Source organism: Cyprinodon tularosa, unplaced genomic scaffold (genome assembly GCF_016077235.1).
Source record: "Cyprinodon tularosa strain WSP-4 unplaced genomic scaffold, ASM1607723v1 ctg538, whole genome shotgun sequence".
Taxonomy (NCBI): domain Eukaryota; kingdom Metazoa; phylum Chordata; class Actinopteri; order Cyprinodontiformes; family Cyprinodontidae; genus Cyprinodon; species Cyprinodon tularosa.
In genome coordinates, this window is record NW_024039272.1 from 366,071 (window position 1) to 384,141 (window position 18,071).

Here is an 18,071-nt window from a genome sequence, read left to right on the forward strand (position 1 = left end):
TGGAGGAAGAGACATGGGAGCAAGATGTGAGTTATTTAGGAGGAACAGTAACACATAGGTGGAAAAGGATGTAATTAGGCAACTTTTTACGTTGATTATAGTCAGAATTTTGACTTTTTATTCATATTATACTTTAAATAAAATTTAAAAATCTGTTTGTTTGTTTTTTTCCCAGTGGCCCTAATCCTGTTCCGTAAATACCAGCAGCTATGGAAGAGGATTAGGGCCAGTGGAAAAAAAAAAAGTTAACTGATTTTTACATTTTATTTCAGCTTAGTATGGGAAAAAAGTCAGAATTCTGAGAATTCTGGAATCTTGGAATTCTGACTTTAAATCTCAGAATTCTGACTGAATTCTGACAATAAAAAAGTCAGAATTTTGACTTTTTTTCCCATTGTTAAACTGAAATAAAATTTAAAATTCAGTTAACTCGTTTTTTTTTTCAGTGGCCCTAATCTTCTTCCGTAGGCAGCACTAGATTTCCTAAAAAAAAAGAAGAAAAAAAGAAAAAGGGGTGGGGTTGGGGGGTCCTTTCAGCAGGACACCAAGGAAACCATTGGCTTTTATTGTGAAGGTCCTCCCGGAAGTGTGCGCGTGTCACTGCTAGCTTGTTAGCGGGGTACAGGCTGTGGTTGTACTGACGGCGCTGCTGCTGCTGCTGCTGCTGCTGCTGCGGTCTAACTCGGCTAAAAACATTATTAGGCTCCTTGAAGCTGTTAGCATGTCCCACACCGTCATCACCAGCAGCACCACCGGCTGCTCCTCCGGGGAAAGCCTCCTCAACCTGGGATACAGCCGGACCATCCCGGGGCTGCTGAAGATGGGCCAGCTGGTGAGTCCCGACACGGAGCGGGCTTTAAGGCGGGGTTCACCGGGGAGGGTCCCGCACCGCACCGCACCGCACCGCACACTGACCCATTCACGCGCTTCTCCACATTTTAATGTGATCTCAAGATTTGTCAGTGAAGGAACTTTAAGCTTGTGGGGGTTTACAGATCTTATTTTCTAAAATTTGTATTTATTTATTTTGTATATTTGGATTGCAAACATTTATAAATATTTAATGAATGTGAAATATTTTTGGCAGTCATCTATATTCTATTCAGTTTATTTCTATAGCTCCAATTCACATCATGTCATCTCAGGTCTCTTTCCAGTTCACCAGATCATCCAGTCAGATTGATTCAAAGTTTTCTATCTAAGGAAAACCAGCTGATTGCATCGACTCATTGACTCTTCAGCAATCCCTCACACTAAGCATGCTTGTAGCGACAGTGGAGAGGAAAAACTCCCTTTGAACAGGAAGAAACCTCCAGCAGAACCAGGCTCATTTTGAGAACTTTTGGCTCTCAAAATGGTATCGGTGCCCTATTAGTTGGTGCTCGCCGATACCGATACCACCATTTTAGTGCTGGATCGGGGCCCCGCCTGGTACTGGTACCGGTATCGGTGCAACACCAATAGATATTCTATGGGGTTCTGGTCAGGGTTCATTCTGGCCAATCAGAGAAGCAGGTTTTGGTACCTTTGGCGGTTTGGGTCGGTATCAAGTCCTGCTGGAAAATAACAATCAGCTCATCCTTCCAGAGGGAAGCATGAAGGCTCTAGAATCTCCTGGTAGATTAGACACATTTCGAAGATATAAAAATGGGAAACTATTTAAAAAAATGAATATAATCTGATAAAATTCTGATTCCCAATTAACAAATACGTAGATCTATCAATAACAGACAGGGTATATCACTCTGACATGTTGTCAGGCTCTAGATCTATCATTATCAGACTGGGTATGTCACTCTGACATGTTGTCAGGCTCTAGATCTATCAATAACAGACAGGGTATATCACTCTGACATGTTGTCAGGCTCTAGATCTATCATTATCAGACAGGGTATGTCACTCTGACATGTTGTCAGGCTCTAGATCTATCATTATCAGACAGGGTATGTCACTCTGACATGTTGTCAGGCTCTAGATCTATCATTAACAGACAGGGTATATCACTCTGACATGTTGTCAGGCTCTAGATCTATCATTATCAGACAGGGTATGTCGCTCTGACATGTTGTCAGGCTCTAGATCTATCATTATCAGACAGGGTATGTCACTCTGACATGTTGTCAGGCTCTAGATCTATCAATAACAGACAGGGTATGTCGCTCGGACATGTTGTCAGGCTGTAGATCTATCATTATCAGACAGGGTATGTCACTCTGACATGTTGTCAGGCTCTAGATCTATCATTATCAGACAGGGTATGTCACTCTGACATGTTGTCAGGCTCTAGATCTATCATTATCAGACAGGGTATGTCACTCTGACATGTTGTCAGGCTCTAGATCTATCAATAACAGACAGGGTATGTCGCTCGGACATGTTGTCAGGCTGTAGATCTATCATTATCAGACAGGGTATGTCACTCTGACATGTTGTCAGGCTCTAGATCTATCATTATCAGACAGGGTATGTCACTCTGACATGTTGTCAGGCTCTAGATCTATCATTATCAGACAGGGTATGTCACTCTGACATGTTGTCAGGCTCTAGATCTATCAATAACAGACAGGGTATGTCGCTCGGACATGTTGTCAGGCTGTAGATCTATCATTATCAGACAGGGTATGTCACTCTGACATGTTGTCAGGCTCTAGATCTATCAATAACAGACAGGGTATGTCGCTCTGACATGTTGTCAGGCTGTAGATCTATCATTATCAGACAGGGTATATCACTCTGACATGTTGTCAGGCTCTAGATCTATCAATAACAGACAGGGTATGTCGCTCTGACATGTTGTCAGGCTCTAGATCTATCAATAACAGACAGGGTATGTCCCTCTGACATGTTGTCAGGCTCTAGATCTATCAATAACAGACAGGGTATGTCGCTCTGACATGTTGTCAGGCTGTAGATCTATCATTATCAGACAGGGTATATCACTCTGACATGTTGTCAGGCTCTAGATCTATCATTATCAGACAGGGTATGTCGCTCTGACATGTTGTCAGGCTCTAGATCTATCATTATCAGACAGGGTATATCACTCTGACATGTTGTCAGGCTCTAGATCTATCATTATCAGACAGGGTATATCACTCTGACATGTTGTCAGGCTCTAGATCTATCATTATCAGACAGGGTATGTCACTCTGACATGTTGTCAGGCTCTAGATCTATCATTATCAGACAGGGTATGTCACTCTGACATGTTGTCAGGCTCTAGATCTATCAATAACAGACAGGGTATGTCGCTCTGACATGTTGTCAGGCTCTAGATCTATCATTATCAGACAGGGTATGTCACTCTGACATGTTGTCAGGCTCTAGATCTATCAATAACAGACAGGGTATGTTGCTCTGACATGTTGTCAGGCTCTAGATCTATCATTATCAGACAGGGTATGTCACTCTGACATGTTGTCAGGCTCTAGATCTATCAATAACAGACAGGGTATGTCGCTCTGACATGTTGTCAGGCTCTAGATCTATCATTATCAGACAGGGTATGTCCCTCTGACATGTTGTCAGGCTCTAGATCTATCATTATCAGACAGGGTATGTCACTCTGACATGTTGTCAGGCTCTAGATCTATCATTATCAGACAGGGTATGTCACTCTGACATGTTGTCAGGCTCTAGATCTATCAATAACAGACAGGGTATGTCGCCCGGACATGTTGTCAGGCTGTAGATCTATCATTATCAGACAGGGTATATCACTCTGACATGTTGTCAGGCTCTAGATCTAACAATAACAGACAGGGTATGTCGCTCTGACATGTTGTCAGGCTCTAGATCTATCAATAACAGACAGGGTATGTCCCTCTGACATGTTGTCAGGCTCTAGATCTATCAATAACAGACAGGGTATGTCGCTCTGACATGTTGTCAGGCTGTAGATCTATCATTATCAGACAGGGTATATCACTCTGACATGTTGTCAGGCTCTAGATCTATCATTATCAGACAGGGTATGTCGCTCTGACATGTTGTCAGGCTGTAGATCTATCATTAACAGACAGGGTATGTCGCTCTGACATGTCAGGCTCTAGATCTATCATTATCAGACAGGGTATATCACTCTGACATGTTGTCAGGCTCTAGATCTATCAATAACAGACAGGGTATGTCGCTCTGACATGTTGTCAGGCTCTAGATCTATCATTATCAGACAGGGTATGTCCCTCTGACATGTTGTCAGGCTCTAGATCTATCATTATCAGACAGGGTATGTCACTCTGACATGTTGTCAGGCTCTAGATCTATCAATAACAGACAGGGTATGTTGCTCTGACATGTTGTCAGGCTCTAGATCTATCATTATCAGACAGGGTATGTCACTCTGACATGTTGTCAGGCTCTAGATCTATCAATAACAGACAGGGTATGTCGCTCTGACATGTTGTCAGGCTCTAGATCTATCATTATCAGACAGGGTATGTCCCTCTGACATGTTGTCAGGCTCTAGATCTATCATTATCAGACAGGGTATGTCACTCTGACATGTTGTCAGGCTCTAGATCTATCAATAACAGACAGGGTATGTTGCTCTGACATGTTGTCAGGCTCTAGATCTATCATTATCAGACAGGGTATGTCCCTCTGACATGTTGTCAGGCTCTAGATCTATCATTATCAGACAGGGTATGTCACTCTGACATGTTGTCAGGCTCTAGATCTATCAATAACAGACAGGGTATGTTGCTCTGACATGTTGTCAGGCTCTAGATCTATCATTATCAGACAGGGTATGTCACTCTGACATGTTGTCAGGCTCTAGATCTATCAATAACAGACAGGGTATGTCGCTCTGACAGGTTGTCAGGCTCTAGATCTATCATTATCAGACAGGGTATGTCACTCTGACATGTTGTCAGGCTCTAGATCTATCAATAACAGACAGGGTATGTTGCTCTGACATGTTGTCAGGCTCTAGATCTATCATTATCAGACAGGGTATGTCACTCTGACATGTTGTCAGGCTCTAGATCTATCAATAACAGACAGGGTATGTCGCTCGGACATGTTGTCAGGCTGTAGATCTATCATTATCAGACAGGGTATGTCACTCTGACATGTTGTCAGGCTCTAGATCTATCATTATCAGACAGGGTATGTCACTCTGACATGTTGTCAGGCTCTAGATCTATCATTATCAGACAGGGTATGTCACTCTGACATGTTGTCAGGCTCTAGATCTATCAATAACAGACAGGGTATGTCGCTCGGACATGTTGTCAGGCTGTAGATCTATCATTATCAGACAGGGTATGTCACTCTGACATGTTGTCAGGCTCTAGATCTATCATTATCAGACAGGGTATGTCACTCTGACATGTTGTCAGGCTCTAGATCTATCATTATCAGACAGGGTATGTCACTCTGACATGTTGTCAGGCTCTAGATCTATCAATAACAGACAGGGTATGTCGCTCGGACATGTTGTCAGGCTGTAGATCTATCATTATCAGACAGGGTATATCACTCTGACATGTTGTCAGGCTCTAGATCTATCAATAACAGACAGGGTATGTCGCTCTGACATGTTGTCAGGCTGTAGATCTATCATTATCAGACAGGGTATATCACTCTGACATGTTGTCAGGCTCTAGATCTATCAATAACAGACAGGGTATGTCGCTCTGACATGTTGTCAGGCTGTAGATCTATCATTATCAGACAGGGTATATCACTCTGACATGTTGTCAGGCTCTAGATCTATCAATAACAGACAGGGTATGTCGCTCTGACATGTTGTCAGGCTCTAGATCTATCAATAACAGACAGGGTATGTCCCTCTGACATGTTGTCAGGCTCTAGATCTATCAATAACAGACAGGGTATGTCGCTCTGACATGTTGTCAGGCTGTAGATCTATCATTATCAGACAGGGTATATCACTCTGACATGTTGTCAGGCTCTAGATCTATCATTATCAGACAGGGTATGTCGCTCTGACATGTTGTCAGGCTCTAGATCTATCAATAACAGACAGGGTATGTCGCTCTGACATGTTGTCAGGCTCTAGATCTATCATTATCAGACAGGGTATGTCCCTCTGACATGTTGTCAGGCTCTAGATCTATCATTATCAGACAGGGTATGTCACTCTGACATGTTGTCAGGCTCTAGATCTATCAATAACAGACAGGGTATGTTGCTCTGACATGTTGTCAGGCTCTAGATCTATCATTATCAGACAGGGTATGTCACTCTGACATGTTGTCAGGCTCTAGATCTATCAATAACAGACAGGGTATGTCGCTCTGACATGTTGTCAGGCTCTAGATCTATCATTATCAGACAGGGTATGTCCCTCTGACATGTTGTCAGGCTCTAGATCTATCATTATCAGACAGGGTATGTCACTCTGACATGTTGTCAGGCTCTAGATCTATCATTATCAGACAGGGTATGTCACTCTGACATGTTGTCAGGCTCTAGATCTATCAATAACAGACAGGGTATGTCGCTCGGACATGTTGTCAGGCTGTAGATCTATCATTATCAGACAGGGTATATCACTCTGACATGTTGTCAGGCTCTAGATCTATCAATAACAGACAGGGTATGTCGCTCTGACATGTTGTCAGGCTCTAGATCTATCAATAACAGACAGGGTATGTCGCTCTGACATGTTGTCAGGCTGTAGATCTATCATTATCAGACAGGGTATATCACTCTGACATGTTGTCAGGCTCTAGATCTATCATTATCAGACAGGGTATGTCGCTCTGACATGTTGTCAGGCTGTAGATCTATCATTAACAGACAGGGTATGTCGCTCTGACATGTCAGGCTCTAGATCTATCATTATCAGACAGGGTATGTCGCTCTGACATGTTGTCAGGCTCTAGATCTATCATTATCAGACAGGGTATGTCCCTCTGACATGTTGTCAGGCTCTAGATCTATCATTATCAGACAGGGTATGTTGCTCTGACATGTTGTCAGGCTCTAGATCTATCATTATCAGACAGGGTATGTCACTCTGACATGTTGTCAGGCTCTAGATCTATCAATAACAGACAGGGTATGTCGCTCTGACATGTTGTCAGGCTCTAGATCTATCATTATCAGACAGGGTATGTCCCTCTGACATGTTGTCAGGCTCTAGATCTATCATTATCAGACAGGGTATGTCACTCTGACATGTTGTCAGGCTCTAGATCTATCAATAACAGACAGGGTATGTTGCTCTGACATGTTGTCAGGCTCTAGATCTATCATTATCAGACAGGGTATGTCCCTCTGACATGTTGTCAGGCTCTAGATCTATCATTATCAGACAGGGTATGTCACTCTGACATGTTGTCAGGCTCTAGATCTATCAATAACAGACAGGGTATGTTGCTCTGACATGTTGTCAGGCTCTAGATCTATCATTATCAGACAGGGTATGTCACTCTGACATGTTGTCAGGCTCTAGATCTATCAATAACAGACAGGGTATGTCGCTCTGACATGTTGTCAGGCTCTAGATCTATCATTATCAGACAGGGTATGTCACTCTGACATGTTGTCAGGCTCTAGATCTATCAATAACAGACAGGGTATGTTGCTCTGACATGTTGTCAGGCTCTAGATCTATCATTATCAGACAGGGTATGTCGCTCTGACATGTTGTCAGGCTCTAGATCTATCAATAACGGACAGGGTATGTCGCTCTGACATGTTGTCAGGCTCTAGATCTATCATTATCAGACAGGGTATGTCGCTCTGACATGTTGTCAGGCTCTAGATCTATCAATAACAGACAGGGTATGTCGCTCTGACATGTTGTCAGGCTCTAGATCTATCAATAACGGACAGGGTATGTCGCTCTGACATGTTGTCAGGCTCTAGATCTATCAATAACAGACAGGGTATGTTGCTCTGACATGTTGTCAGGCTCTAGATCTATCAATAACAGACAGGGTATGTCGCTCTGACATGTTGTCAGGCTGTAGATCTATCAATAACAGACAGGGTATGTCGCTCTGACATGTTGTCAGGCTCTAGATCTATCAATAACAGACGGGGTATGTCGCTCTGACATGTTGTCAGGCTGTAGATCTATCATTAACAGACAGGGTATGTCACTCTGACATGTTGTCAGGCTCTAGATCTATCAATAACAGACAGGGTATGTCGCTCTGACATGTTGTCAGGCTGTAGATCTATCAATAACAGACAGGGTATGTCGCTCTGACATGTTGTCAGGCTGTAGATCTATCATTAACAGACAGGGTATGTCGCTCTGACATGTTGTCAGGCTCTAGATCTATCAATAACAGACGGGGTATGTCGCTCTGACATGTTGTCAGGCTGTAGATCTATCATTAACAGACAGGGTATGTCACTCTGACATGTTGTCAGGCTCTAGATCTATCAATAACAGACAGGGTATGTCGCTCTGACATGTTGTCAGGCTCTAGATCTATCAATAACAGACAGGGTATGTCGCTCTGACATGTTGTCAGGCTGTAGATCTATCATTAACAGACAGGGTATGTCGCTCTGACATGTTGTCAGGCTGTAGATCTATCATTAACAGACAGGGTATGTCACTCTGACTGGGTATGTCGGTCTGTTTACCTTAGTATGCTGACTCTAGCTGATCTAGCTCTGTATTTAGAGGAATGATCAATCAGTGCTGTTAGCAGAGCTGATTGAGCGTTTCTGTTGTTTCTGGATCCAGTCTATGCGGTTCAGCCCTCATCTGGTTTTATTATTTCTATGTTGTGGTTCTGATCCAAAGCGATCCGTGTTCCTCCTTCCAGCTCTCTCTGCTCATCGCCTTCGTGTGCGTCTGCCTGGCCGGCGGCTGGCCCTACTGGCACGCCCTCCAGTTCTTTGAGGTGGTGTTGCTGTGGTTCCTGGTGGCCTTCCTCATCTTCTTCCTCATGCACCTGTTCCGGCTGCAGACCAGGATGCCGTGCATCAACTGGCCGCTGACGGTGAGTTCTGCTCTGGTCCAGTTTAATGTCTGCTTTTCTTTAACCCGTTTGTTTTACTGCACCAGTAAAGGTTCAGAGGTGCGTTCTGTAGCCGTCTTCCTGTCGGATCGGGTTCTAAGAACCGGACCCTCCGGTTAATGCGCTGTGTTTCTGTGCTTCAGGAGTTCTTCCATTACTCTGTGGGGTCCGTCCTGCTCTTCATCGCCTCCACCGCCGCCGCTGTGGGATGCGGAGGAGTTTCTTCGCTGGTGGTGGCGTCGGTGCGTAACTCGCCGGGCGGTTCTGGGTTCCTCTGGCGTTCAGTCTCTGGTTCTGGACCTTCTGCTGCTGCGAATGCGGCTTCTGTGACTTCTGTGTTTTGTTTGCAGGTGTTTGGGTTCATAGCGACGTTCCTGATGGTCGTTAATCTCTGGACGTCTTACAGCATCGCCTGCGGCCCTCCTGGTAGGCCCCCACCTCCATCCACATCTGCTTTTACATTTAACCCCTCCCCCATCAATTCAATTCTATTCAGTTTATTTCTATAGCTCCAATTCACATCATGTCATCTCAGGTCACTTTCCAGTTCACCAGATCATCCAGTCAGATTGATTCAAAGTTTTCTATCTAAGGAAAACCAGCTGATTGCATCGACTCATTGACTCTTCACCAATCCTTCACACTAAGCATGCTTGTAGCGACAGTGGAGAGGAAAAACTCCCTTTGAACAGGAAGAAACCTCCAGCAGAACCAGGCTCAGTGTGAGCGGCCATCTGCTGAGGCCCACTGGGGGGAATGTGGGTGGTTTGGCTTCTTTGTTAAACTGCAATGCCCCATAGGTATGAGGCGTTGCACAGAAGAAGCCAAGTTTGCGCCACTCAAAGCTACACTATATTGCCAAAAGTATTTGCTCACCTGCCTTGACTCACATATGAGCTTAAGTGACATCCCGTTCCTAATCCATAGGGTTCAATATGACGTCGGTCCACCCTTTGCAGCTAGAACAGCTTCAACTCTTCTGGGAAGGCTGTCCACAAGGTTTAGGAGTGTGTTTATGGGAATTTTTGACCATTCTTCCAGAAGCGCATTTGTGAGGTCGCACACTGATGTTGGACGAGAAGGCCTGGCTCTCAGTCTCCGCTCTAATTCATCCCAAAGGTGTTCTATCGGGTTGAGGTCAGGACTCTGTGCAGGCCAGTCAAGTTCATCCACACCAGACTCTGTCATCCATGTCTTTATGGACCTTGCTTTGTGCACTGGTGCACAGTCATGTTGGAAGAGGAAGGGGCCAGCTCCAAACTGTTCCCACAAAGTTGGGAGCATGGAATTGTCCAAAATGTCTTGGTATGCTGAAGCATTCAGAGTTCCTTTCACTGGAACTAAGGGGCCAAGCCCAGCTCCTGAAAAACAACCCCACACCATAATCCCCCCTCCACCAAACTTTACACTTGGCACAATGCAGTCAGACAAGTACCGTTCTCCTGGCAACCGCCAAACCCAGACCCGTCCATCAGATTGCCAGATGGAGAAGCGCGATTCGTCACTCCAGAGAACGCGTCTCCACTGCTCTAGAGTCCAGTGGCGGCGTGCTTTACACCACCGCATCCGACGCTTTGCATTGCACTTGGTGATGTATGGCTTGGATGCAGCTGCTCGCCCATGGAAACCCATTCCATGAAGCTCTCTGCGCACTGTTCTTGAGCTACATGAAGTTTGGAGGTCTGTAGTGATTGACTCTGCAGAAAGTTGGCGACCTCTTCGCACTATGCGCGTCAGCATCCGCTGACCCCGCTCCGTCAGTTTACGTGGCCTACCACTTCGTGGCTGAGTTGCTGTCGTTCCCAAACACTTCCATTTTCTTATAATACAGCTGACAGTTGACTGTGGAATATTTAGGAGCGAGGAAATTTCACGACTGGATTTGTTGCAAAGGTGGCATCCTATCACAGTTCCACGCTGGAATTCACTGAGCTCCTGAGAGCGACCCATTCTTTCACAAATGTTTGTAAAAACAGTCTGCATGCCTAGGTGCTTGAATTTATACACCTGTGGCCATGGAAGTGATTGGAACACCTGATTCCAATAATTTGGATGGGTGAGCAAATACTTTTGGCAATATAGTGTATTTCAGCTATTTTGGATTGGAAATGAAACGCCTTCAAACTTGGAAACAAAGTCCCAAAATTTTCTCTTATTTTGGAATTCAGTAGCACTAACAGATGGACATCCTAGTAAATATTATTAACCCTCTCAGGCTCAAATTAAGTTGTAGTTGCAGGAAAAATCTGATATTTGCAGAAAATGATCATATGGGGTAGTAATATACAAGAGAGAGACCTTCACATGCAATGAATTCTGGGATGTTGCAGATTTGCAACAATGGCCTGGAGTGGTAAATTATCACTCGAGACTGAATCTGATATGAATGTTAACTTTATTTGAATGTTACAAACAAAAAATTAACAAAACAAAACAACTTTTTCTCAAATTTTTTCTCCACTGACATCTCAAAACCTCTTGAGAAGGCCGTTTCTGTTAAACTGTTGCTCAAAATATAGGCAAACTAGTAGATAAAGCATGTACCATCTATTGGTACCTGTTTGGGCACACGTTGCAAATCCACAACGTTGAAATCGAGATGCCTCTGGTGAAAAACCCAGAGGAGATAAAATCTACTAATTGGCATGTGTCATATCTAAACACATTCATGATTCATCTGATGTAGTATTGATTTCAAAATAATAGAAATTGGTAGTGATACTTAGAAAACTGCTATGATATGAAATTGGTGCTTAGAAAATGGACTCAGCCATGTTGAAAATGAATCAACAGCGCCATCTGGTGAGCTGGAGAGAAACTGTTTTTTTGCAAATGCACAACTAAGTCCCTCTGTTGTACTTCTGAGTAACAAAAGCTCTTAAAATATGGATGTGGAGTAATTAGCTAAGTAGCAAATCTAAGTTGCAAATCTGCAACATCTGCCTGGAGAGGGTTAAGTATTATGGAAATAATATTTTTCGTTATTACCTCCAACTTTATGCCTTAGAAACGTGCCCAATTATAGCAGCTATGAGTTAATGCCTCTTAATCTCTTAGTATCACATGAATTGATGATGTCTCCCCCTGTTGGTCTGGAGGTCTTCTGCTTTGCAGCGCTTATTTAAATAATTTGTCCTTTTGAATTTGTTTTTAAGTCTAAGGCTATGTTCACACTGCAGCCTGAAGTGACCCAATTCCGATTTTTTTGCCCATATGTGACCTGTATCTGATTTTTTTTATGACAGTCTGAACGACACAGATCGGATTTTTTCAAATGCGACCCAGGCCACTTGGATATGTGGTCCTTAATCCGATACGTATCTGATCTTTTCAAATGCGACCTGTGTCTGTACGGCCAGGTCGCATTCATCCGACCTACACGTCATTGATACTTGACAAATGTTACTAAACATTACTAATCTGCGTCCTACTAAGCGGAGGCGGGAAAAACTAACAACCATTGCGGAAGATAACACAGAGAGCAGTCAATGGAGAGAAAGTGAGGTTGCTGACCTAATTCATATTTGGAAAGATAGCTCGATTCAGACCAAACTCGAAGGGTCTTACCGGAACCTGGCTCTCTTTCTTTTTGATCTTCTTAAAAAGATTCCGTTCGTAATGTGCCTGCTCCTGTTGGAGAAGGACTTAAAGAACGCAATATACGCTGCGGTATTACGAGTCATGTTTACTTCCGCAAACACTGAGGACGCTTGCTACATGTGACGTCATCGCGTCCTCGAGTGCGCATGCGGGACACTTCGGTTGAACGCTTTCAGTTCACACAGTAGATCACATACAAGTCGCATATACTTGGAAGTGTGAACGGACACGCAAAAAAAATCCGATTTCATGAAAAAATCGGAATTGAGCATTAAGGCCTGCAGTGTGAACGTAGCCTAATTTCTGAGTTTGATGTGAAATCGCGTATTAAGACGGAGCTGCTGACCTCGGCTGGAGACCAGAGTAACGTAGAGTCTGATCTAGGCAGAAACGCTCTGTGCTGCTGCTGGAACCTTTGGGTCCATCAGGCAATAAACAGGAAGTTAGAACTCAGCTGAGATGACCTCGTCTTATTTTCCCATCATGCTTTTCTGCCTCTCCAGGTGCTTCCATGTAAAAGAACGACGCGTCATGAAGAAAGCAGCTGCATTCTGGTCAGTTTTCTGCCCGGCAACCACCTGGATAAAGAACCTGATTGGATTAAAAAAGCTGCAGCGCTAAAAGGAAACTCTGCTCCGGGTCCAAACGGGTCAGACTGTCACAGTAAAATCCTCTGAGCTGTAGGTGCTCTGTGTCACAAAACGCATGACTTTTTTTTTTTTTCTTCCATCCTCTGACATCTAAAATCTGCAGAACCTCCTGGCCGCGCCATAAACCCAGAACCTCAGCCGCAGATTGTCTCATTTCCTCTGGTTGGTTGCTTGTTTTTCTGGATTCTGATCCGAACCGTCCTGCGGGTGGGGCTTTAAGCTCAGAGAAGCAGGTTTGGACGCTGGCTCTCAGAACGATTGGCATCAACTGTTTAACCCGTCCACCATATTTGGAGGGGAAACATCAGGCAGGAGCAGGTTCAGGGGAACAGGAACCGGCGGTGGGTTCAGGATCTTTCCATCTGGACCAGCAGACAGGACCGCAGAGCGATCCAGGAGAAACTGGATCAGGAACATTACTGAACCGTCTCCTTTGTTCTCTGTAGCATGTTGGACAGAACCTTCAGGTCCAGCTTCTCCAGAACCATCCAGAGCTGAGTGGGCGTGTCCCTCTGTGTTCCGATTGGACCGAAACCTGTGTTTCCTCCAGCAGGGGGAGCCACCCTGGCTGGAAGGAGACAGCCTGACCTACGACTGGATGGAAAAACAGTTTAGATCCACCTGGTTCTGAGAACGACACCAGAACAGAAAGACGTGCTGAGGTCTGGAGGTCCAAACGGTTTCAGCAGGAACCGGATTTATGGTCCATAAAATCACAGCAGACGGTTCCTGATGAAGCTCCTCCTCCTGTTTGATTTCAGAACGGTTTACCCTCCCAATATGGCCGCCGCCATGCAGCTGCTGTTGGTCTGAACATTGCCAGACCTGCTCATCTCTTCTGGAAAATCTCAACATATTATTCCCTTTATTTGCTATTATTTTACATTTCATCTGCGATCTAAAGTAGCTGAAAGTAGAAAACAATCATTGTACGTCTGGAAGGAAAGACAGACTGAGCTCTGCTATTTAACAAGTTTATTTTTATTCTTTTTATTCAGATCTGAGGACAGAGGAGGACAAAAAGACTTTCATAGAGATTTTAGCCAAATTAAACAGTTATTCTATGTGTAGAAAACGAACGGTTGCTGTTGAGATGAATTTAAAAGTAGTGTAGCTTAATATGGCTAACTGAGCAAGCTAAAAGAGGCTAACCTGTTAGCTACAGCTAGCCACAGCGCTAACAGTTACTTTGTTCACCAGAAGCAGATTTTTTTCAGTTTTTCATATCAATCAGGTAAAACTTCATCATTAGACACGCTAACGCTACAGAAGCTCCCGACTCGGCACAATGACGCTGTGTGATGTTATTATCGTTGTCTAGGCAACCACAATGTTTCACATCATGTGGCAACGTTCAGCCAATCATGTAGCGTCGCTGGCAGGAAGCAGATCTGGGAGCTACACCGTTAAACTCGTTCCTGCAAACTGGGCAGAAAGTTAGCAGAAAATTATTAATATGTTTTATTATTAAAACGTTTAATTATCAGGTTGATCTTCTTTCAGACTAATAGGATTTATTCTTTTAAGCTAATAGAAATTATTTAAAATTCACTGTAATGTGATAAAGAACCAAAGACGGCAGAATTAAAATGAAAAAACATGTTAATGGGGGAAAGAAATTAAATCAATGATCCATTTAAGAGGTTTTCTGTTTTTTAAATTAATCAGTCGCTGAGCTGAGTTTTAATATATGATTAAAAAAAAATGTAAAAATTTAAACTAAACTTAAAAAGTGGTTGTTTTCTAATTTTAGAGGAGGATATATTTTTTTTCTATTTAATTTGGAGTTTACTTCTAGTGTAACTAGTTAAAATAAATTTGGGTTTAAACTGGGCGAACTGGGCGCTAAAACTTTCCTGGGAACCAAAGTTGGGGCCCAAGCAGCTAGAAAGGTCTGGGAACCACTGATGTTTAGGAGCAGGAACCAGAAAATGTGGAAATCTGTCTGCACAGATTAATAATTTATAAGCACAAAGATAATTCAGAGGATTTAATGAGAGATTATCTGAAATGTTCAGGTTTCCAAATATGTAAATTAATTTCTGCATGAATAAAAGAAATACAGGCATGAGTTAAAGAAGCACATCGACGAGGCGCCTCTACCTCAACAGATCTAGACCGGCTGCTTTGGAAAATATAAAATAATCGCATGAATTTGGCTGAAAGGACGAACTGCTGATGTTCAATGAAAAGAAAAACAGTGAGTCAGAAAAACAGAAAAGAAGCTTTAAAGCTGAAGCACAAACCGAGCCTCCAAAATACCTCTGATCTTCGTATCGCGTCGTGCTATAATCCTGCATGTTAGAATAATCTGCCTTTCTACTCGTTTTATTAATCTGTGTACGATGATTTCCACACTGGAACGAATCTAAATCTAGATGAGTCATTTTTTCTTAAAATAAGTGCATTTCTTCTTAAATTGAGGAGATTAAAGAGACATTTTGCCAATGGAACAAGACAATTTAGATTTAAAATATGAAAACATAATTGGATCTTCTTATTTCAAGTGCATTTCATCTAATTATCTTATTTTAAGGGTAAAAATACTCATTCCATTGGCATATTATCAAATTTACCTATTCAAATCAAGGGTAAATGCACTTAATTTAAGAAATGTTTACTTATTTCTAGATCATTTTTCCAGTGCACACATAAAACAAAAAATACTGATCAGCAGCAGTACATGACTTATCTGATTTAAAGTTTTTTTTAAATTGGTTTTATAAATATTCCAAAGCACTAATAGAAACATCCTTGCAGAATAGTAAATTAATTATCACATATTTTAATCCTAATCTATCAAACATCCTGAACAGGATTAGATCTGGTGAAAACAGAAGTAAATATATGGCGTCAGATCCTCCTACTTCATACAGACGCTCATAAACTTTTCCTCACGCGCATGTTTAGCGTGTTACACGTGCAAATAGAGAACCTCAGGGCCCCAATTTATCCGACACAAGAAGGCTTGTTCCTTCTCTGTGCGTATGCAGCCTCCCTCCTCCTCTGGTGTGGACCCGTTCCTTTGTGCTCACGTCAACTTTTGACACTTTGAAGGCGTTACCCCCGCGAAAAAACAACCCTTCTCTGATTGGTTACATTTCAGGAAATCCCGCCTCTTGAGGCTGTGGTCTTCCTCCTACTAGCAAAGCTCCTTTAGGCTAACTGTGTTGTCACTACCCGTTCTGTCCCGTTAAAAAGACCTAAACGACATTAATCCCGCCCCAAAAATATTAAGTGTACTAAAATATGATGTGTTAAAGGTCAGTTGTGTATTTCCTGAGAACATAAATGCCTTAAAATCCTGTTTTATCCCTCATCTGTTCCCGATCTGCACCGGAAATGGGATGCTACGCTACTTCCAGGAGCTAACTTTTACACTGGAAAAAAATCGAAATGTGGATAGTCATTTTTTTCTTAAAATAAGTGCATTTGTTGTTATATTGAGGAGGTAAAAGATACATTTTGCCAATGGAACAAGACAATTTACATTTAAAATAGGAAAACACATTTGCATTGTCTTATTTAAAGTGCATATTATCTAAATATCTTATTTTAAGAGTAAAAATACTAACTCCATTGGCAAAATCTCTCATTTACCTGCTCAAATTATGGGTAAATACACTTAATTTAAGACATTTTTTACCTATTTTTAGATCGTTTTTCTAGTGTATCAGCTTTGAAATTAAACATTTTTGAGTTTTATGTTTTCCTTTCATGTTAAGATTATGCTATATAGCGCGTAATCTAAAGAAAGAAACAACTAAAATGCAGATAAACATGGTTTAATCAAATTTACTGCTCTGAGCGTGTGCCATGATGACAGCAGAGAAGCTTTTGATTGATGAAAATGGGAAAAACATCAAAATTGTCTCAGAAAATTCATAAAACATTTTTTTGAAGACGTGTATTAGCATTCTGTAGAGAGTTAAGGATAGAAATAAGTAATTTTACTACCATAATTATATTATTTATGGACACCCAGATGTATATCTGTTAGCGCAGGACGGATCGTGCTTCCGTGACGGATCGTGCTTCCGGGACAGATCGTGTAGCGACATGCTTTTCTTAAAGAGTTGGAAGTTTGTAGGCAAAGTTCTCATTAGCTATAACATGTTCTGGATAAATACTGGATCCTGATTGGCTGCAGGGCGTCTCTTAAAAAGGGTTATAGGACATCTACAAAAAAAGTTCTGGTCAAATAGCCTGATAGTTTCTGCTTGCTCAAATTATAGCTGGAAACGGGAAAACAGTTTACGCAGGTTACCTCCGCAACCTGAAAAGTATCTTATTACAAGTGGGTTGCTTTTTCCGGTTGCTAACGCCTTCAAAGTGACAAAAGTTGACAGGAGCGCACCGATAAGGTCCAGACGCGAGCAGGAGGGAGGAAAGCACGTATTGGGGCAGCGTGGTGTTGTGTTTACAAACGTAACACGATAAACAGGCGCATGAGGAGACGTTTATGAGCGTCTGTATGATGCAAAGCTGCTCGTTGGAGGATTTATTGCCTGTGTGGATTTTTGGCAGAATTCTGACGCCATATAAACACTAAAATAAGACGTTTCTATTTATAAAATGTTAGATTTGAAAATAAAGTCATAGTTTTACAAAACTGAAGGCATATAGTTATGAAAAAAGTCATATTATTGAATCAGTGGGAATAAAAACTGAACATTATAATAATAATTATTGAATACTACTAAAATAAAGACATAAAATTACAATTACGAGATAAAGTCATAATATTATGAGAGTAAGGTTATATTGACAAAATTAATTGGTTATAATATGATATTAAAGTAATAAAGTACAAGATTAAAATTGGATAATAACCAGGTTAAAGTCAAACTACAGTAAAGAATTA

At 42.3% G+C, this 18,071-nt stretch overlaps 1 protein-coding gene across 1 annotated transcript; it reads left to right on the forward strand.

Moving 5' to 3' along the window:
* The first annotated feature begins 628 nt into the window (after positions 1-628).
* Positions 629-14,250, forward strand: cmtm7 (CKLF-like MARVEL transmembrane domain containing 7). Its single transcript, XM_038304550.1, has 5 exons — positions 629-832; positions 8,763-8,939; positions 9,101-9,199; positions 9,308-9,383; positions 13,061-14,250. The coding sequence occupies exons 1-5, from the start codon at positions 722-724 to the stop codon at positions 13,072-13,074; spliced, it is 477 nt and encodes a 158-aa protein (XP_038160478.1). The 5' UTR covers positions 629-721; the 3' UTR covers positions 13,075-14,250.
* The last annotated feature ends 3,821 nt before the right edge of the window (positions 14,251-18,071 follow it).

Excerpts from the sequence above, each read along its gene's own strand:
- cmtm7 (XM_038304550.1), top strand. The coding sequence starts at position 722 with ATGTCCCACACCGTCATCACCAGCAGCACCACCGGCTGCTCCTCCGGG. Across the intron at positions 833-8,762 it reads TGCTGAAGATGGGCCAGCTG|CTCTCTCTGCTCATCGCCTT; the intron begins GTGAGTCCCGAC and ends TCCTCCTTCCAG. Across the intron at positions 9,200-9,307 it reads CTTCGCTGGTGGTGGCGTCG|GTGTTTGGGTTCATAGCGAC; the intron begins GTGCGTAACTCG and ends TTTTGTTTGCAG.